Genomic DNA, 22,683 nt, shown 5'->3' with positions numbered 1-22,683 from the left:
GGTCCTTCGCTATTTCCAGGGTGGCCCTGTGGGTCAGATCTAAGCACCCTGTGGGCTGGATCTGGCCCGCAGGCCTTGAGTTTGACACCCCTGTTCTACAGGGTAGCAAATTAGCTAGTTCACTGCTTTTTGTTATTCTTCAAGGGTAGTCTCAAACAAAGTTCTGTGCTACCAAGGTATGGATAACTGTGGCCAGATTCAACCACCTCAGGCTCACTCATATCTAAGACAATCCTTCCTGGCATCACCACTCCCAGTAGATCTAAAATAGCCAAGGACAAGAAGTTCTTGATTGTAGACCTGCTGTTCCAGAGAACACAATCCTTTTCCTAATAGTTTGAACAAACTCAAAAACTAGATTGTATCAACATTTGCCCAGTCTGAGACATACAATCTTGTACTGTGGAATGGAAACTGCATCCGCCGTATATTATTGTTTTAATTCCTTCCCTGTTGTTCTAGTCATGAGCTGAGACACCATTTTATTGCTTAAATAAGAAAGAATGCCAGGATTGGTGAATAGTGAAGTATAAAACATGACAGTGCAAAAGTCACAGGTTCACTGAGCAATAAGACACATACTTTCAACAGCAGAGTGAGCAGGTTCATAGACTTTGTCCACCTTGTGCTTTTCTGTAATATCCTGTCTGTCCCAATATGAAGAAGTAAAAGAAGACGACAGTTCCAAGTGGAAAAGTTTATACAAGAAGATTTAGGGTCAAAAGAGCACAGGTTCTGTTACAATTAAGACTCAACAGAGTATTTTAATCCCTAGTGATCCTAATTCTGTCCCTCTGCAAAAAATGTATTAATAAGATTCTAATAAATATGAAAACAAGCATTTCACTGAAGTACAATACCAATAAGTATATTTTTCTAAAAAAAGGCAACAAAGTTAAAGATGATTTTTGTTAATTATGAATCTTGAAAAATCCTAATAAGATAAATAAAAGAAACATGGTGCCATCAGAGATAAAAGTTTCCAGGGAGCTTGGAAATAGATATAGTAGATATGCAGTTGCATATCTACTAATATCTGCTATAGTAGATACGCAACTGCAATTAGATTTATTGTTCCTTTTAAAAAAAGCCAAAACAAACAATGTAATATTTGTGGTATTGTTGGTGCTCTCTGAGCTTGGTGGTATAATACTGTAAATAAAAAAGCAATCAAATCATATTCTGAACCAATATAATTTGTGAACCATCTTATGATGCCATGATTGCCATGTGCCATGATTGCCATGTGGTACTCAGCAAACTTTTAAATTCACCTTAGAGACTCAAAAAAATCAAAAAGTAATATTCCATGCAGCATAGTGAGACTAGCAACTCTGCTTTTACAAATGGCAGAGATCAATTAAAAAGGTTAAGAGGGGATTACATAAATTAATAGAGCACTAAAATATGAAACTACTAATTCAGGATGGCTGTATTTTGTTTGTAGTATAAGCAATATAGTTTAGTAGTAAAATTTGTGTGTGTGTGTGTGTATGGCTGCAACAATTCTACTGAGATCAGAACAGCACATTCTCTTATGACCAGGTCAATATATTTCAGGTTCTCTCTTTTTTAAAAAATGCAATAATTCCAGTGAAGATTAATATGTATTTTAATGTAGACTGAGATGAATTATATGACTGTCCAGAAGCGAATATGCATTTTTGCCATTTTTTGAAAAGCAGATATCAAAGAAGACCACTTTTGATAATGGTAGGAATAAACGCAAGTTTATTATAAGGGGCATTATTATAAGAGGCGTGCATAAGAGCACAAAAGTGCCTACCGTTCCTGTCCTATTGTTCCCTTCATCATATCAAATTGATGTAGTTGATGCATATTTTTATACATATAAGTATATTTTCTTCAAAACATGTTGTTTTATCTATGACAATTGTTTGTGTATACTGTTGTGACAAAAAGAAATAAAAAAAGTCACATACACTGTATACAGGTTTAATAAATGTGATAATATTATAAATATATTTCAAGAATCATTTTTCTGTTCTGTTTAAAAACTCTTTCAAATATTTATTTTTTTAGGTTCAGTACATCAGAATAAACTTCACATGGTGCCAACTGAGATGCAGCTTCTGACAAATGCTAATGAGTAAGTTGCTATTGAAAAGGAAGACGCTATCCGTATGAAGTATCAAATTGCTTATTTGGCAGTAATCTCCAAGGCATATATCCCTGTTTTTATAGAAAATAATCTTCCACATCTTGCTATGCTTTGTAAGATTTGGGGAACTGGTGAGATGGGAATTTCTAATTTTCTTAGTAGGGAAAGACATTTTGTAAACAAGGGACAGGAACCTTCACAGTTGAGAAACAAGCCCAGATTTCGATGCAAAAAGATGGTAAGAAGACACTGAGGGTTTGGATCTGGGGATGAATTTATAGTGAGGGTAGGATTCCAAGGTGCTATACGGGGAAGATCTTTCTATATACGTTTTTGTAATTCTGTGCAATAAATCTACTGATCTATAGCACCCCCGTCCTCATTAGTAGCATTTCTAGATACTGCTTGCTTATCGTGGTTCCCACAATTCTCAACAGCACCAGAATTCTGGGCATTGTTCCATATAATTGGATGATCCTTTTTGAGAAATCTGGAAAGAGAATTTGGGGTTTGTGTATGCTTTCTTCCATTTTCCTTTGATAGGGTTGCAAGGAGAAAACCACCTGCTTCCATTTTCAAGGAGCTGCTGTTTATCAGAATGTCCTCCTGACCAAGATTAATTATGGTTAGTTTTAGTACTGGTTTAGCCTTACAGGTCAAGATTAAAATATGGTTGCAGTTCTGGGGAATCTTTTAGTTTTCTAAAAAATAGATGCAGTTTAGTGTCTCCAAGTCCTCATATTCTTGTTAGTTGCAAAGTCGTGTCCGACCCATCGCGACCCCATGGACAATGTTCCTCCAGGCCTTCCTGTCCTCTACCATCCTCTGGAGTCCATTTAAGCTCACATCTACTGCTTCAGTAACTCCATCCAGCCACCTTGTTCTCTGTCGTCCCCTTCTTCTTTTACCCTCAGTCTTTCCCAGCATTAGGCTCTTCTCTAGTGAGTCCTTTCTTCTCATTAGGTGGCCAAAGTATTTGAGTTTCATCTTCAGGATCTGGCCTTCTAAAGAGCAGTCAGGGTTGATCTCCTCTAGGTTTGATAGCAGTCCAAGGGATTCACAGGAGTCTTCTCCAGCATCATAGTTCAAATGCCTCAATTCTTTGGTGCTCAGCCTTCCCCCCCCCATTTGAATACTGCTAAAGAGATTTCTGTTGTCTCCAAATGGAATTCAATCAGTAGAAAAGGAGACTGCTGTAATGGTACTATGTTTTTTCCGGTCAATTATCTGTCAGAAGGGGACTGCCTGTATCAGGATACCAAGTATAATTATAATGCCACCATTATAATAGCGTCACACCACAGTCCTTCCGTCATTTGTTTGTCTGATTAGAATAAAAGGCTTCTGCACTGGGGAGAAAGCATTCTGTTGGGAAGGTGAAGACACACTGCAATGCAATGTTGGTAACTGTGGCTACTATAGTGGCCTCCGGAGCTGAAAAGATTGTGTTACCTTGATTAATTTTTAGTTCAAATCAACTACAGTTGATACAAACAATAAGAACAATGCTGTAATTAATTGGAAGTGGAAGCAAAACTTACTTTTTTGCTGTGCCAGTACAAGAAAATGGGAAGGAAAACAGGTTCACACATGTATTGTTAAATCTGTTAAATAGTGGTTTTACACAAAATCCAACAAAGGCATTGTTCAACAAGTCTACATGTAATAAGGATATTGGGCATCTCGAGACTGGATTGGGAAAGATCCTTGCCTAAAAACCTGAAAAGGTTCTGTAAATCAGCATTGATTGTGTTGGACTAATGGACCTAGTCTATAGTTCACCTATGATTCAACTATGACTATGACTATTGTGTATGAGGCAGCATCTTCTGTTCCTTCTGGCAAACATTCCTGACTCTTAGGCAAGGGGACTTTTATTTCTTTTTACAGTAAATGTTAAAAATTGAACCTTGAGCCCTCTGCAAGTTAAGTGCATGTTCTGACGCTAGGTTTATGGCCCATCAAGTTAACTTTTCTCCCTTTGTCTTTAAAGGAAGCAAGCATCCAGAATTTAAGTATTTTTTCATTTTTGCATAAAAGATAAAAAAACAAAGGATTTGTCATGTGGGAGAAAGTGTGTCTGCTGATTTTTCATCTTCTACATACCTTAAAAGCAGAGATGAGCAAAATTTGGGGGGGGGAAAACCCTAGTCTAAGTCTTCTTGTTCATATAAAATAGCTTCAATCACTTTACATTATAATGTCATCCTTTCAAAAATATTGAGCATGTCCCATGGTCGCATTCCCATCTCTGTATTAAATGTAGAGTTGATACTGTTTTTACTTTTCATCTACTTAAAAAAAAAGATCACAATCCTAAACAAAAAAGATTAAAATTAATTAAAACATTGGGTGCCACTGGTGCAATCTGTTGCTGCTTTCAAACTGAATCCAACCTGAACCCATAGAGGCCTTGCCTTTTTGCAGAAGAATTAATCCTATTACTTATAATATACAAAATGCTCTAAATATTCCTCTCTGAATGTAACAGTAGACCTATAAGCAAAAACATATTTCAAATGCTATATTTTTATTTGGAATGTTTTGAAGGAAAGATATGACTGAAGAGAAGGAAGTCACAGTTGACATTTCCTTGGATGTAATGAAGGAAGAACAATACAAGACAAATGTATGGAAAGCATTTCTGATTTCCATCCCTTACGCTGCTAGTATTGGTGGAACTGCAACACTGACTGGGACAGCCCCGAATCTCATTCTTTCAGGACAGTTAAAGAGGTACAGTTTTTGTTAGAGTTGGGCATCTGGTATTTGTAGAAAACAACACTGGCAACGATGATAGGAAATCTTCAGATACTGGCCAGGTTCACACAATGCACAATTACTTTTTGATATTGACTTATTATATTATGTGAATCCAATCACTATGTTTTATGACCCCAGATGGGTGAACCAACTTATTGTGACCTATTGAAATTTTTTTATTAAGTACAGCATAAATTAATTCAATCTATGAAGTCAGTCGATGTGTGTGTCAGGAATTGTAGTGTTAGGGACTGTTGAGTAGCATTTTCCTAGAGAATGTGGAAAAAAATTCAGATAATCTTGGCTAATCTTTTATTAACTGCATTTTAGAAATTGGTTTTGGAAGGTTGTAAGACATATTGTGTTGGTTATATATTTCATATTTCAAATGTATTCAAAGACATTTTCTCCACTTTGTATTAATTGATCTTTTTCTTTCTCTAAGTTATTTTCCAGGATGTGATGTTGTGAACTTTGGCTCTTGGTTTGTGTTTGCCTTTCCCTTAATGATACTTTTCCTTTTTCTTGGATGGCTCTGGATATGCTTCCTTTATGGATGCATTAGCTTAAGGTATTGTTACATCAGAGTTATATGCATAATATGAATTTGTTTTCATTTGCAGTTGAAATAATTAATTTAAGTGGGTGTTCATCCAAAAGTTGGAACAAGGGACACCTTTAAGTTGAATGTATATTTAACCTCTTTTCATTGATATAATTTTCTGCAATGTCTTCATTTTTAAAAATCATTTTTGTTTAAACAAGGGTTTTTTCCCTTCGTTCCTAAACATGCTGACTTTTAAAACTGGAAATTTCCATTACACTCAAAAGAGAGAGAACACGATATTTCAACTGGGAAATGGAAGTTGTAAATATATTTCTCTTCCAGCCTTTTTACTAATCTCAGTACTTCCTACACTTATTCTTCCATCATGATTAAAAATTCTGAAATTGACGTTGACATAGTTTTGTTGAGAGCTGCAGGGAGTTTCACTAATTTGCTGTAATGAGTATAGGGTTCAAAGACTAATATTTTTTAAAAACGGTTGAATATTCAGTAACTAGAAATGTTCTGTTCTTCTAGTTATTGGTTTTCTTTAAATGATGACAGTAGATATTCACATTTTATGAAAGTAAAAAGCTTGTGGGTTTTTCCTTCTTTTAAGCTTCAGTGGTTCTGCAGAATTAGAGTTAAAGTATCTCCCAGGAAATTTGGACCAGGGCATGCTACATTTGACAAGGATTAAACTTCAGTGATTTCATTACACAATTTGTTAATTGGTAACTGTTTTATTGTAAACCTTTTGTAATCTGGGTACTTACAACATCCTCTTCTTATCTCTACTGATCCCTTCTTCATTTGCTTTCAAATTGAAGGCATTTCTAAGGAATTCAGGGACATCTCAGAAGAGTATTTTCTAAACTTTAAAGATAATCATTATAATAGTAATCTGCCCATAGTGTAGGAAAAGATGTCTGAGCTAGTTCGTAGCTAGTTTTTAATTTGGTTTTCTTGACATTTTATTTTCTTATGTTAACTGCTTTCACTGCCAAGATGAGGTGATGAAGATTATGATAATGCAATATCTGTGCTATATATGTAAAATAATCTCTATTATAAAACAACGTAATTTGACATTCACATATTCTTTCCCAGAAGTTTTTTTTTCTTTTTAATAAATTTACAGACATTTCTAAAATTCTGTTTTCACGTTGTGATTTTGGGGTTCTGAGTCTAGATTAAAGAGAAAAAAATGAATGTCAACAACTGTAGAAGGAGGCTGCAGGAAAACAAAATTGACAAAAGTAAAGTGGGGGTCTGAATACTTTCTGAATGCACTGTAACTAGACTAGCTGGAAACTGAGAAATCTCTTTGAAATGGAGCAACTTTGTGATAAAGTGAGAAATCTACTAATCTGAAATAAGAAGTCCTTCAATGTGCAGAGATAATGCATAGGTGCAGAAGATTGGAGATTTGTGAATATAGTTTTTAAAGTGACAGTGACATTCTTTTTACAACTGCGGAGGCTGATTCTTTAATATTTTTTTTTGCATATACAAGTATTTTTGCTGCTTACATAGGAGAAAAGAAAGGTGTTCAGTTATTTTACTAGCTAAAAGTACAAAAAACCTGAGTTCCTTACAATGTACCCGGAACGTGATAGCTATTTAAATTCCATTCTCACATTGTTTTAAATAACTTTTTGTTTGCCACATTTTGTGAAAATTCTCAACCATTTCCACCCATATTATAAACATTATTTTTAACTCTTTTCAGTTTTATAATTGGCATTTGTTGAACATTCTCAATGGATGATCACATGTACCTATGTCTAGGCAGACAAGTCTAGACCTTGCATCTTCTTCAAAGTGGCACTTTTTTTAGAATTCTTTCTCAGAAACAGGACTTCATAGGTATTGAACTGAACCTTTTAAAAAGTCATTTGGCTGCTAAAATGATGATAATATATTCTTTAAAATGCCCCAGTGATGCTGAATATAGCCAATACATTATAAGTAAATACTGTACTCTCATGGCATGACAAAATTGTCATTCAAAAGTATCTCTTAGACATATAACCTATTTTCCTCTAAAGTTAAAACAAATTTAATGAAATGTTAACAAATAATCAACCAAAATTTTAAAATCACAAAAAACAGAAAATAGAATCATATTAATCAACAGCAGTATGAATTCTTTTCTGCAAGCCAGGATCTTACAATAAATATTGTGGATGTTCTGGAGAAATGGTTAAACAAGCAACTTCCCCTCCCCCATTTTCTGATTATCAGAGACTGCAAAAAGAAAAAATCGGAGATAAGAGCTGATGCAGAAGGCAGAGCTCGGGCAGTTATAACGGAAGACTATAAGAAACTGGGACCAATAAAGTAAGTCACAATGAGAATAACAAACATCACAAAGAAGATGATGAAATTATTAGGAAAGGACATGAGATATCAAATAGATGCATTATAATAGTAACATTTCTATTCAGTCACTTTTAACATCAGAGGTATCTGCAGGTTTTGATCAAAAAAGTTATGATGGTGGGTGAGATGATGCAGTGAAAGCCCTGTCCATTTTTTCTGTGCAATACGTGTTTAAAGGTCTTTGTTTATGATTGTACATTTATTTTTTATTTTATTTATTTATTTTGTCAAACACAACAGTATATATAAGTATAAGCATGAAATAACCGTACGAATTAGATACAATCAAAGGGAACATTAGGACAGGAACGGTAGGCACGTTTGTGCTCTTATGCACGCCCCTTATGGACCTCTTAGGAATGTGGTGAGGTCAATAGTAGATAGTCTTTGGTTAAAGCTTTGGGGATTTGGGGAAGAGACCACAGAGGCAGGTAGTGACTCTGTGGTCTCTTCAGTTTTTTCAGTCAGAATCAATTTAATTCTAATGTCAGTACAGTCATCTAATAATGGGGATTTTTCATAAATTTCAGATTTCAATGTATGTCAACAGCTGTACTTAATTCTTTTACAAGAAAAATCACTGTAGCGATAAGAATGTTCATGAAATACACATTCTCCTATGGCTGTTTTGTTTCTATTTTAATGTCTTCTTTTCATTGATCAAGAATGCTTAGTTGGAGCCATGCTTCGAGAGAATCCGTTTGAAATATTGTTGCTGTTGTTGTGTTTAATTATCTCTGCTAAATTATTTAAGTAAAGAGTGAGCTAATTCTTTAATTAGCTAGTCTTCTGAGTTTTGAAAATTTGTAGCTCAGGCACTCAAGAATGATCCCACAGAGCAGTAAATGATGTCCTTCATGAATTATCATTTATATAACGAACACAAAAGCTGAAAAACTTCAGCCCGCATAATTAGAGGGCTGTTCTATAAATTATTTATGGAGACCATTGCTTTCACTTTTCTTCTTAATAAGGTAGGTAGCTTGTGACGGTTGTGTTGTTGTATTGTATTATATTGTATAAATATTGTACCTATATTTCAGTGGTGGGTTTCAAATTTTTTTACTACTGGTTCTGTAGGTGTGGCTTGGTGGCCGTGGCATGGCTTGATGGCTGTGGCAGGGAAAGGATATTATAAAATCTCTATTCCCTCCCCAATCCAGGGGAAGGTTACTGCAAAATCCTCATTTTTCCTGATAAGCTTGGACTTGGGAGGCAAAGAATAGATGGGAGTGGGGCCAGTCAGAAGTTTTACTACCGGTTCTCCAAACTACTCAAAATTTCTGCTATCGGTTCTCCAGAACTGGTCAGAACCTGCTGAAACCTACCTCTGCTATATTTATGTATTTTCAGATAGAACAATAAAAGGGACATTTTCAGAAAAAGCCAGACAACCTTTTTAATTTGGTCACTTTCCTCGGATTTTTTGTTTTGCTTTTGTGTTACACATTTACCTTTTTAAACCTGACTTTTAAAAATCTGCATATAGATATTGCATAGATACTGCAAAATAAGGTAGGACAGGTTGCCTGAAAAGATGCTGATAAGATTTCATCATTAAGAGATGGTTATGCAAGAAATTAGTCTCCCACTCCACCATACATCAGGAACCTGCAAAGTATCACTGTAAAAATCAAAGGCTTTTTACTGTTTTAAGAATATAAAAAACCCATTAAACCAGTCCCTGCCAATTTGATTAGCAATTCCAGATTTCTTTGAAATTGCTTCTGTTTCTTGTTTCTTTCCTTAAATCTATTGATGGTTTTCTGCTTTTATTTATTTATTTACTTTTGATACTTTGATTGCCTTTAGAGTGCTTTTTGATGCTTTGGTTGTTTAGTAATGAATCTCCTTTTAAATACTCATTATGAAGTAGCTTTCCTTTCTGCTCCCTTCTCAGCATCCAAAGGCTGAGATTTTAACTGATTATTAAATTAGACTTTTAGTACACAGTGTTGTATTTAATATTACCAAATTAAATATAAATTGTTTTCACATTCCTAGAAAACAGTGCACATATGAAACAAAACAATGACTATTTATTTATTTATTTTATTCATCAAGAACATATTAGGTAATATTTATAAGTATAAACCTGAACTGAATACATAAAATAGATATGAATAGAGGAAACATTAGTCTACTTCTGACTCTGACCATTATATGCTATACTCCTGTTTGAATTTTGAAATATACAAAATCTATTATTGAAAAACAAACTTCACCTATCAGGGTACTATCATCAGCCACTGATGTATAAATCACAAAGCATTTGAATATATAGGTTAAAAATGTACACATAAAAATGCACCAAGATGAATTAATGCACCATATTTATCTATACCGACCTGCCAATTTATCAATTCTTGCTGTCTAGACAGAGAATAAGTCTTCCAACCCATTCTTAAAATATGGGCAGGCTCATAAACTGACATTTTTAAAGCTCAAAAACATTGCTTTGAATTGTGAAGGGAAGTAATAAACAGCCAATGTAATCAATATAAGATTTCCTTTACTGCCACAAGCATATTTGTACTGTATTCCATATCTACTGTAATCTCTGAACTATCTTCAGGGGCAGTTTCTTGCCCCTGAACACATAACAATAATTTAAGGTGAATATAACCAAGATATGGGACATCATGATAAACATATTTCAGATATAAATATAGAATAGAATAGAATAGAATAGAATAGAATAGAATAGAATAGAATAGAATTTTTATTGGCCAAGTGTGATTGGACACACAAGGAATTTGTCTTGGTGCATATGCTCTCAGTGTACATAAAAGAAAAGATACGTTCTTTTCAAGACTCAAGTTTAGCTTCCTAGACATATCCATTAATGTGTCTCGGCAATAGTATGGAAGTAGATTGCTGATGCCTTCTTCTGGAATGTTTTTGACTGCCTAATCTTGTCTAGACAGTTATATACAGTATTTCTCAGTGATCACTCATTTAAATATTACCCAAGTCTGGCTCTGTTTATGTTTTCACAATCAACCCTGCTGCTGTCTATGCAAGACCTTCCAGATATACATTAACCATTTCAGACATTAGTTCCTCAAATAGAATGGAAGTGTGTGTGTGGAAAATTCATGTTTATTTGTACCTATATTCATTTATTTGAATGCCTGGAGATAGCTTATATCCATGCTTATCTACAACCAAAATTCAAATAAGAAGGTGTAGTGGCTCTTGGCAATTAAATGGGGAAGTTGCTGCAGGTTTCTTGGTAACATTTTCAAAAGTGATTTTCCACTGCCTTCTCCTTATAACTAAGAGAAAGTGACTGGCCAAAATCACCCAGTTGGCTTCATGCTTAAAGCAAGATAAGAGCTCAGAGTGACCCATGCCTAGTCCAATAAACCAAACCGGCTCTCGTTATGACATGTGTTACATAACAGATGAATAACATTTGGAGTTATATTCATTTTATAGGCTTCTGCTTTTTTTTGCCTTTCACATAAAAAAACACCTTAAATTAGAATAGAATAGAATAGAATTTTTTTATTGGCCAAGTGTGATTGGACACACAAGGAATTTGTCTTGGTGCATATGCTCTCAGTGTGCATAAAAGAAAAGATACGTTCATCAAGGTACAACATTTACAACACAATTGATGGTCAATATATCAATATAAATCATAAGGATTGCCAGCAACAACTTATTGTCATACAGTCATAAGTGGAAAGAGATTGGTGATGGGAACTATGAGACGATTAATAGTAGTGCAGATTCAGTAAATAGTTTGACAGTGTTGATGGAATTATTTGTTTAGCAGAGTGATGGCCTTTGGGAAAAAACTGTTCTTGTGTCTAGTTGTTCTGTTGTGCAGTGCTCTATAGCGTCGTTTTGAGGGTAGGAGTTGAAACAGTTTATGTCCAGGATGCGAGGGGTCTGTAAATATTGTCACGGCCTTCTTCTTGATTCGTGCAGTATACAGGTCCTCAATGGAAGGCAGGTTGGTAGCAATTATTTTTTCTGCAGTTCTAATTATCCTCTGAAGTCTGTGTTTTTCTTGTTGGGTTGCAGAACCGAACCAGACAGTTATAGAGGTGCAAATGACAGACTCAATAATTCCTCTGTAGAACTGAATCAGCAGCTCCTTGGGCAGTTTGAGCTTACTGAGTTGGCGCAGAAAGAACATTCTTTGTTTTTATATTATTATTATTATTATTATTATTATTATTATTATTATTATTATTATTATTATTATTATTATTATTATTATTATTATTATTATTATTATTATTATTAGTTCCTCTTCATGTTTCCTACCATCTGCTACTTTAATTGAACTTAAACTTCAGGCAGATATTTAAGTTAAGTGCTTAACTTAATTTTATTTTATTCCAAAACAGGTTTGCAGAGCAGGCAGTATTTGTTCTCTTCTGTTTATTTGCCATCCTGCTGTTCTCTAGAGATCCAAAATTCATCACAGGTTGGGCAAGCTTATTCAAACCAGGGTAAGCTTTTTCTTTTCGTTTATTCAAACTCATTCAGGTAAATAGGAGATTTAAGAATTCTGTCCTATATTGAATGGAAAATTTGAGCAACTGTTCTTATATTTCTTGAAAAAGTCATCCTAACTTGACTTTAACAATAGCAACAAAAACAATTTTGTTGTAAAATATCTATCAGATTAATGTAGCTGTGTGGTTATTTAAAAAGTGAGAACATGCTTCCAATTTTCAAGAATACACAGAAAGTTCATACTCTTTTTTCCTCAGGTAACACTGTTTATAAACTTTATTGGGTTTGAACTGTATAATCCACTAAATCCTCAATTTGCTTCAAAAGCAGCATGCATTGCATTTTAAATCTTTTTTCTGCATTTAAGAGATTGTGTGATGCCAAATTTTGATCATGTTTTAGTTGAAGTTCTCAGATCTGCCTTCTTAGCTCTCTCTGTTGCAGAAAGATGGAAATTATATCTCATTAAATCCATAAGACTGTGATGGTTAACCTTTTCAGCACCGAGTGCTGAAACTGGAGTGTGTATGCACGTGGGGGAGCGCCAGAACCTGGAAAAGAGCAGCTGGCCAATGTGCATGTGCGTCTCATGTTCCGTCATGCGCATGCATGCTGGACAGCAGGTCCATCACGCATGCGCACTGGCCAGCTGCTCTATTCTGAGTTCCGGGGGACACATGCATGTCAGCTAGCTGGTCTTCACGCGAAGACCAGCATGTGCGCTGGAACCCAAAAGAGAGCAGCTCGCCAGCGCGCATGCTTGATGGACCCACTGGCCAGCATGCATGTGCCCAATGCAACCTGGAAGAGCAGCTGGCGATGACACGTGTGCCCACACAGAGGGCTCTGCGTTCGCCATCATGGCCATAGGGCACCATGTTAGTGAAAACTCTCATATTTCATGTATCAGAGGAAAAGGTCATAAGTTTTTCTTTTTTACTTCCTTCTTAGATAATGGTTCTATTATAGGACACATACTTTACATGGAAATTAAATACTTAATATATCCAATTAAATATGCAATTTAATTGTCTAGAAGTTTGAAGGACTTTTGCTTAAGGTCTCAGAGCAAATGCTGACAAAGGACCACAGTTAATATTTGCAGGGAGGGTGTTTCAATTTTCATCATGCACTTGGTCAGGGCCATGATTTGGATGTTCACCTGACTTTTGCAGAAGCTGTTTTTATTTTTTATTTTTTTAATCATGCTCTTTTAAAAATGTGCTAAACCTAACTCAGAGGTCCCACTTCACACCTGTGTTGAAACAGCTGCATTGTTGCACTTAATTTTTAAGTCCAGATCAAAATCGGGTGTTGGGGGGTGTTTCATTGTCCTACATCCACATTACTTTCAGGATCACCTATTACTACAGTCCATCCTACTCTTCTAGGTCCAATCTTCATTAGGTCTCCTCCTGGATATAGAGTATCTGACTCTGAAATTCTTTGGCCTGTAGCTGGTGAAATAGCCTTTTCTCTCTTCATTTTAGAATATGATTATTTCAATTATTGTACCCTATAATTAGTCAGTTATCAATATTGATTTAAAAAAATAAAGGCTACTTCTCCAATTTGTCATTTTAGGTTCCAATTAATTTTCTAATTTATGGCATTAATTTGTAGGGTTTTAAAAAATAATTATAAACTGTAAGTGTTCATGAAACCTGATATAAAAACTTATTCTTTGATAAAATATGGTTTGCTTATGTAGAATCCTCTTTCCATTTCTCATAGGTTTGTCTCAGATGCAGTTACTGGAATCACAATAGTGACAATACTGTTCTTCTTCCCAGCGAAAAAGCCATCTCTTAAATGGTGGTTTGATCTGAAAGGTAAATTGCCGGTTTACCAAAGCTTGTTCTCAGGTCTCATATTTTTAAATTCTCTCTAGTGTGTCTTGTAACACTGCAGTGGTGGGATTCAGCGGGTTCGCTGAGCGCATGCATGAGTGCACACTGAGTGTGCGGTGCATTTGAATTCAGTTCTAAAACTTACCTTCTATTGCAGCCCTGTGAGTAAAACAGCTGAGGCGGGGCAATCCGTGCCGGCATCCACAGCCACTCCGTCTTGGAGGGATTGAGCTTGAGCCTGTTTCTCCCCATCCAGACCTGTACGGCCTCCAAACACCGGGACAGCACTTCGACAGCTTCGTTGGGGTGGCCCGGGGTGGAAAAGTACAGCTGAGTATCATCAGCGTACAGCTGGTATCTCACCCCGAAGCCACTGATGATCTCGCCCAACGGCTTCATATAGATGTTGAACAGGAGGGGCGAGAGAATCGACCCCTGTGGCACCCCACAAGTAAGGTGCCTCGCGGTCGACCTCTGCCCCCCTGTCAACACCGACTGCGACCGGTCGGAGAGATAGGAGGAGAACCACCGATAAACGGTGCCTCCCACTCCCAACTCCCCCAACCGGCGCAGCAGGATACCATGGTCGATGGTATCAAAAGCCGCTGAGAGATCTAACAGGACCAGGGCAGAGGAATAACCCCTGTCTCTGGCCCTCCAGAGATCATCCACCAACGCGACCAAAGCTGTCTCCGTGCTGTATCCGGGTCGGAAGCCGGACTGGAACGGGTCTAGATAGACAGCTTCATCCAGGTACTGGGGTAGCTGCCGTGCCACGGCACTCTCTACAACCTTCGCAATAAAGCGAAGGTTGGAGACCGGACGATAATTACCTAAAATAGCTGGATCCAGGGAAGGCTTCTTGAGGAGGGGTCTCACCACCGCCTCCTTCAAGGCGGCAGGGAAAACCCCCTCCAACAAAGAAGCGTTGATAATCCCCTGGAGCCAGCCTCGTGTCACTTCCCGGGAGGCCAGCACCAACCAGGAAGGGCACGGGTCCAGTAAACATGTCGTGGTGTGCAGCCTCCCCAGCAACCTGTCCACGTCCTCATAAGGAACTATTAAGAAATATTGTGATTGACTTTTCAAAAGGAGTAATGAAGGAAAGACAAAGACTAATGCATCAAAAAAAATGGCAAGAGACAAAAGTATTATCCTAGAAAGAAGCTTTTTCTGAAATATTAACAGATAAAAATATTAGCGTTCCTGAAAGACTATATGTGAGAAAGATCTGGAAGAAATGGGTTGATTATATGTTTCACATCTATCATAAAAGACTAGATATTTGGATTTATATTGGATTTTGATGAGGAAGGACTATTGAATAGATATTCTAATTTCCTGTATTGAAATTATATAATGTGTTATACTGAATTGTAAATAGAATATTCTCGAAAGATCTTATATAAGAAAGACTTGGGGGAAAAATTATATGGTTATAGAAGCTATAAGGGAGATATTCTCTGAATTGGATTGGATTTTTATGCATTAGCTGGTTTTAAATACTTTAGGATTAATCTGTTCTATTGACTTATATATTTTATTACTGTTTATTGTTAATTTTTTTGAAGAATTTTGGTTATGTAAGGAGGAAGTCAGAGCTAGAGAGCGAAAATTGGTATAATAGCTTTGGGCAAAAAATTTTTTAGCATATGTTTGTTTTATTTTTAACTATACCTTGTGTTTGTTCCGGGAAGTCGGGGGGGAGGGGGGAGGGGGGTTTGTGAAGGGAGGGGGGAGGGGGGCTGGGGGGAAAGGGGGAAAATTTTTTTGAATAAAAAACAACAACAACAACAATGTGAATACAACTGGTAGGAAGATCCTTGAAATTTCAGTTACATTGGAATCATGGGTCCTGGATTTTGTATGCATTGTTTAAGTTAGCAGATTTAAGGTACCTCAGTGCAAAAAAATAAAAATTGTGCTAAATTAGGACTGTAACTTCCATCACTCCTAACCACTATTATCTCTGGGCTAACTGGTTAAGGATGCTGGGACTTGAACCCCCAAAACATCTAGATAATCCCAACATATCTGCAGCTTCTAGGTTGGGAAGGCAAACATAGACTATACTGCTAATTTCTGTCTTTCATTAAAAACCTTTTTATCTAGCATCAAATATTGAGAATGAACCTTTGCTAACTTGGAGCAAAGCCCAAGAAAGTGTGCCTTGGAATATAATCCTGTTGCTTGGAGGAGGGTTTGCAATGGCAAAAGGATGTGAGGTAGGTCTGTTAAAGTGCAGCCTATGAAACATTTATCTGTGTGTCTGATTTTCTATAGGCACTGTTGTGATATATGACTTTACATATTATGCTACATGGACATAGAATAGAATAGAATAGAATAGAATAGAATAGAATAGAATAGAATAGAACAGAATAGAATTCTTTATTGGCCAAGTGTGATTGGACATACAAGGAATTTGTCTTGGTGCATACGCTCTCAGAGTACATAAAAAAAAAGATACATTCGTCAAGAATCATAAGGTACAACACTTAATGATAGTCATAGGGAAACAGTCAATATAAATCTTAAGGATACCAGCAACAAGGTTACAGTCATACAGTCATAAGAGGACTTAATAGAATAGAATAGAATAGAATAGAATTTTATTGGCCAAGTGTGATTGGACACACAAGGAATTTGTCTTGGTGCATATGCTCTCAGTGTACATAAAAGAAAAGATACGTTCATCAAGGTTCAACATTTACAACACAATTGATGATCAATATATCAATATAAATCATAAGGATTGCCAGCAACAAGTTATAGTCATACAGTCATAAGTGGAAGGAGATTGGTGATGGGAGCTATGAAACGATTAATAGTAGTGCAGATTCAGTAAATAGTCTGACAGTGTTGAGGGAATTATTTGTTTAGCAGAGTGATGGCCTTCGGGAAAAAACTGTTCTTGTGTCTAGTTGTTCTGGTGTGCAGTGCTCTATAGCGTCGTTTTGAGGGTAGGAGTTGAAACAGTTTATGTCCAGGATGCGAGGGATCTGCAAATATTTTCACGGCCCTCTTCTTGATTCGTGCAGTATACAGGTCCTCAATGGAAGGCAAGTTGGTAGCAATTATTTTTCTGCAGTTCTAATTATCCTCTGAAGTCTGTGTTTTTCTTGTTGGGTTGCAGAACCGAACCAGACAGTTATAGAGGTGCAAATGACAGACTCAGTAATTCCTCTGTAGAATTGGATCAGCAGCTCCTTGGGCAGTTTGAGCTTACTGAGTTGGCGCAGAAAGAACAGTCTTTGTTGTCCTTTTTTGATGATGTTTTTGATGTTAGCTGTCCATTTGAGATCTCGCGATATGATAGAACCCAGAAATTTGAAGTTTTCTACTGTTGATACTGTGTTGTCAAGTATTGTGAGAGGTGGAAGTATGGAAGGGTTTTCCTAAAGTCTACCACCATTTCTACGGTTTTGAGTGTGTTCAGTTCCAGATTGTTTTGACTGCACCACAAGGCTAGTCGTTCGACCTCTCGTCTATATCGGATTCGTCATTGTCTCGAATGAGACCAATCACTGTTGTGTCATCTGCGAACTTCAGTAGCTTAACAAATGGATCATTGGAGATGCAGTCATTGGTATACAGAGAGAAGAGAAGTGGGAGAGCACACAGCCTTGGGGGCCTGTGCTAATTGTACAGGTATTTGATGTGATCTTGCTTAGCTTCACCTGCTGCTTCCTGTTTGTTAGGAAGCTTGTGATCCACTTACAAGTCTGTTCCGGTACCTGTAGCTGGTTTAGCTTAGTTAGAAGAATGTCTGGAATGATGGTATTGAATGCTGAACTAAAGTCTACAAAAGGACCCTTGCATAGGTCTTTGGAGACTCAAGATGTTGTAGGATGTAGTGCAGAGCCATATTAACAGCATCATCTGTTGATCTATTTGCTCGGTATGCAAATTGCAAGGGTCTAAGAGCGGATTCGTGATGGTTTTCAGGTAGGAAAGCACTAGCCTTTCAAAGGTTTTCATGACTACAGATGTTAGAGCAACTGGTCTGTAGTCATTCAGTTCCTTGATGGTGGGCTTCTTCGGCACTGGGATGATGGTAGGCGTTTGAAGCAAGAAGGAACATAGCACATCTCTAGTGATTTATTGAAAATATGGGTGAAGATGGGGCCAATTGGTCAGCACAGACTTTTAAGCAAGAAGGAGTTATCTTGTCTGGGCCTGGAGCTTTTCCTGGCTTTTGTCTGTGAAATAGGTCCTGCACTTCCTTTTCTGTGATCACTAGGGGTTGTGAACCCAATGAAATGGGGTCAGTTGTAGGAGGCTTGGCTGTTGTTGCTGTGTCTGAGATGGGGTTGTGGAGATAGGTGGCTGTAGTTTCCTTTCAAACCTGCAGTAAAACTCATTCAGGTCATCTGCCAGTTGTTGATTACCTTCAGCCTGGGAAGGAGGTTTGCCATAGCCGGTGATATTTTTAAGAGTTTTCCACATGTTTGCTGGTTCATTTGCTGAAAATTGATTCTTTAGCTTTTCAGAGTAGCTTCTTTTGCTGCTCTTATCTCCTTGTTAGTGCATTTCTGGCCTGATTGTACAGCATTTTATCACCTTTTCTGTAGGCTTCCTCTTTGGAATGTCGTAGCTGCTTAAGTTTAGGTGTAAACCAAGGTTTGTTATTACTGTGTATTCGCAAGTTCCTTGTAGGTACACATAGGTCTTCACAGAAGCTGACATATGATGTTACAGTATCTGTGAGTTCATCCAGGTCTGCAGAGGTATCTTTAAAATATTCCAATCAGTGCAGTCAAAACATGCCTGTAGCTTTAATTCTGATTCCTCCGTCCAGGTTTTCACTGATTTAATTATTGGTTTTATGGCTTTAAGTCTTTGCCTGTAAGCAGGTACAAGGTGAATCATGCAATGATCAGAGTGTCCTACAGCTGCACGTGGTAAAGACCGATAGGCATCTTTTAGTGTTGTGTAGCAGTGGTCTAGAGTATTCTTGCCTCTGGTGGGACAATTGACATGCTGAAAGTATTTTGGTAGTTCTTTCCTTAAGTTTGCCTTGTTTAGATCTCCCAAAACAATGGCCAGTGAATCAGGGTGTTTGGCTTCAGCCTCCATGATTTGGTCAGCTAGAGTTCGTAATGCCTCATTTACACAGGCTTGTGGTGGGACATAAACAGCAATTAGAAGAAATGAGGAAAATTCACGAGGCGAATAGTAAGGTTTGCAGTTGATAATTAGAGTCTCTAAATTGTTGTCACAGAACTTGTAAAGGTACTTAAGGATACTTAAGATACTTAACATACAGTGGCCTGGTTCACACATTACACTAAATTTAATTCAATTTGGTCAATGTTGGCTTAGTGTGATCTGTTCATCCCTACGATTTATGGATTTAGCTGTATGTATGAAACTGACCACTTTATTTGCTTGTTTGTTCAATTTCTATAGCTACCCAACTCAACCAAGTGATCTGGGCAGCTTAATATAGTTTGCTTAACTAGCCATAATTCAAAAAGTCCTGCTATAGTGTGGTGTTATAATTGAACTAAAAGCCAATTTGGTTTAGTGGTTAAGATATTTGGGTAGAAGTGGGGAAATTTGAGTTCTAGTCCTTTCTTAGGTCCAGAAACCAGCTGGGTGACTTTGGCTACTCACTTCTTCTCAGCCCTAGGAAGAAATCATTTTATTTATTTTATTTTATTTTATTATTTATTCACTTATTTGTCAAGCATGTATAAGATAAGAGATATAAGTATAAACATGATTACGAATACAGGAAATGGATACAAATAAATGGGGACACAACTACAACTCCACTGCAAAAACATATGGACTATTAACCTTGATCAAGGGAAAGCAACAGATGCAATCTACATAGACTTCTGCAAAGCTTTTGACTCAGTAGTACATGATAAACTTCTCCTAAAACTAAAATCCTACGGCATTTCAGGACCTCTTCACAATTGGATAAATGCCTTCCTGTCAAACAGACAACAATGGTCAAAATTGGCAACACTCTATCAAATCCTGTTCCTGTCAAAACGCTCTATCAAATCCTGTTCCTGTTCCTGGCAGCATTCTTGGACCAACGCTCTTCATACTATACATAAATGATCTCTGTGACCTTATCTCAAGTTATTGTGTTCTCTTTGCTGACAATGTCAAACTATTTAACACCACCAACAATACTTCTACCCTTCAAAAATACCTTGACTTTGTATCCGATTGGTCTAAAACTTGGCAACTCCAAATCTCAACCAGCAAATGCTCAGTCTTACATATTGGGAAAAAGAACCCTAACAATAAATACAAGCTTGATGGTCATTACCTTACAGATGACCCCCACCCTGTTAAAGACCTTGGAGATTTCATATCAAATGACCTAAGTGCCAAAGCCCACTGCAACTACATAGCAAAAAAGGCTCTAAGAGTTGTAAACCTAATTTTATGCAGCTTCTTTTTGAAAAACTCTACACTACTAACCAGAGCATACAAAACATTTGCTAGACCTATTCTTGAATACAGCTCACCTGTCTGGAACCCATACCATATCTCTGACATTAATACAATTGAACGCGTCCAGAAATATTTTACAAGAAGAGTTCTGAAAACAACAAAATACCTTATACCACCAGACTTGAAATCCTGGGAATAGAAAACTTAGAACTCCGCCGAATCCAACAAGACCTGTGCTTAATAGAATAGAATAGAATAGAATTTTATTGGCCAAGTGTGATTGGACACACAAGGAATTTGTCTTGGTGCATATGCTCTCAGTGTACATAAAAGAAAAGATACGTTCATCAAGGTACAACATTTACAACACAATTGATGATCAATATATCAATATAAATCATAACACACAGAATCATCTATTGCAATATCCTTCCTGTAAAAGACTACTTCAGCTTCAATCGCAATAATACAAGAGCAAACAATAGATTCAAACTTAATGTTAATCACTTTAACCTTGATTGCAGAAAATATGACTTCTGTAACAGAGTTGGAACTCACTACCTGACTCTGTAGTCTCTTCTCAAAATCCCAAAAACTTCAACTAAAAACTGTCTACTATTGACCTCACCCCATTCCTAAGAGGACTATAAGGGGCGTGCATAAGAGCACAAAAGTGCCTACCGTTCCTGTCCTATTGTTTCCTTTCATTATATCAAATTAATATAGTTGTTGCATACTTTTGCTCATATATATGTTTTTATGATGTGTTGTTGTTTTATATCAATGTTTGCGTATACTGTTGTGACAAAATAAAATAAATAAATAAAAAACTAGACAGGGACTTGTTCATATAATTACTAGGAGTCACATTTGGCTGAAATGCAAAATAAATACTGTAGATGATAGAAAAATTCACCACGTGAATTTTTCTGAAGGTGAAAAAGTACCACAGTGACTGCTCAATTGAAAATAATCAAAGGCATTGGTAATAATTCAAAACAGGTGTATTGTTTAAAAACACAATGTGCTACATCTTTTACAATTAATTATCTGGTTCCAAGCAAGCTTGGATGTCTTTATTATTCTAACAGAATAAAGAGATATTTTGCCACACCAGCAATATCTGAGGCAGTAAATATGAAGGGTAAATGGCCATTTTTTTTTTATTGAAAAAGTTTTAACAAGCAAAAACATTTCCCCCCTTTCCCCCCCCTCCTCCCACAAAACCCCATTCCTCCCTCCCTTCCCCCCCCCCCCGGCTTCCCGGGTCAATCACAAGGTATTGTTATACATAAATTGCAAATTGATAAATGCAAATTGATAAATTGATAAATTGATAAAATGCAAATTGATAAATGCAAGAAGCATAGTCAACAAATTACCTGAATTTATCCTCTTATTAAACAGTGGCACATTTGATATCATTTTTGTTTGTGAAACATGGCTGAATTCATCCCTTCCTGACTCCATTATCTCAAACAAAGAATATCAAGTCTATCGATCAGATCGGGAAAACCGAAGAGGTGGTGGAGTGGCTATCTTTTACAAAAAGACACTGAATCTAAAAAATATCCAAGTAGCACATAAACTCTCTCTTCCTGAAACTATAGTATGCGACCTATCCCTTGACACTACTCTTCGATTCTTACTATGCTACAGAGCCCCCGACTATGACATTACCCACGCAAATATGCTAACCTCAATGCTAACATGGACTACCTCTTGCCCATACCCTCTTATCTTCCTGGGTGACTTAAATCTACCTCTCATTAACTGGACAACTAATGAATGTTCAACTGACCCAATCCATACTACACTATACAACGCTGTTACAAACCTAGGTCTTGAACAACTTGTAACTAACAATACAAGACTCAACAACTGCCTTGACCTCATCTTCTGCAACAATCCAAACTCAATTTACGGACTACAAATTAAAGAACCTTTTTCAAACCTTTTGCCTTATACACTGTAAGCCGCCCTGAGTCTTCGGAGAAGGGCGGGGTATAAATGTAAACAAAAAAAACAAAAAAAAACAGTGACCACTGCATGATTGATTTTCGTCTCAATATACGTCCATACTTAAATCGTCATAACACCAGAACTCCCAACTACAACTT

General features: G+C 36.8%; 1 protein-coding gene across 1 annotated transcript in view; it reads left to right on the top strand.

Moving 5' to 3' along the window:
* SLC13A3 (solute carrier family 13 member 3) overlaps nt 1-22,683 on the top strand; it is a 60,829-nt gene that overhangs the window by 23,204 nt on the left and 14,942 nt on the right. Inside the window, exons 4-10 of the mRNA XM_058177470.1 lie at nt 2,044-2,110; nt 4,673-4,858; nt 5,331-5,456; nt 7,680-7,775; nt 12,182-12,286; nt 14,028-14,125; nt 16,256-16,368. Coding sequence (XP_058033453.1) covers nt 2,044-2,110; nt 4,673-4,858; nt 5,331-5,456; nt 7,680-7,775; nt 12,182-12,286; nt 14,028-14,125; nt 16,256-16,368 — 791 coding nt within the window. The remainder of the gene's footprint in view (nt 1-2,043; nt 2,111-4,672; nt 4,859-5,330; nt 5,457-7,679; nt 7,776-12,181; nt 12,287-14,027; nt 14,126-16,255; nt 16,369-22,683) is intronic.

The sequence above is a fragment of the Ahaetulla prasina genome, chromosome 3 (assembly GCF_028640845.1).
Source record: "Ahaetulla prasina isolate Xishuangbanna chromosome 3, ASM2864084v1, whole genome shotgun sequence".
NCBI lineage: Eukaryota > Metazoa > Chordata > Lepidosauria > Squamata > Colubridae > Ahaetulla > Ahaetulla prasina.
Note: the sequence above shows the minus strand (reverse complement) of the source record. Positions and strands in the feature narration are given on the sequence as shown.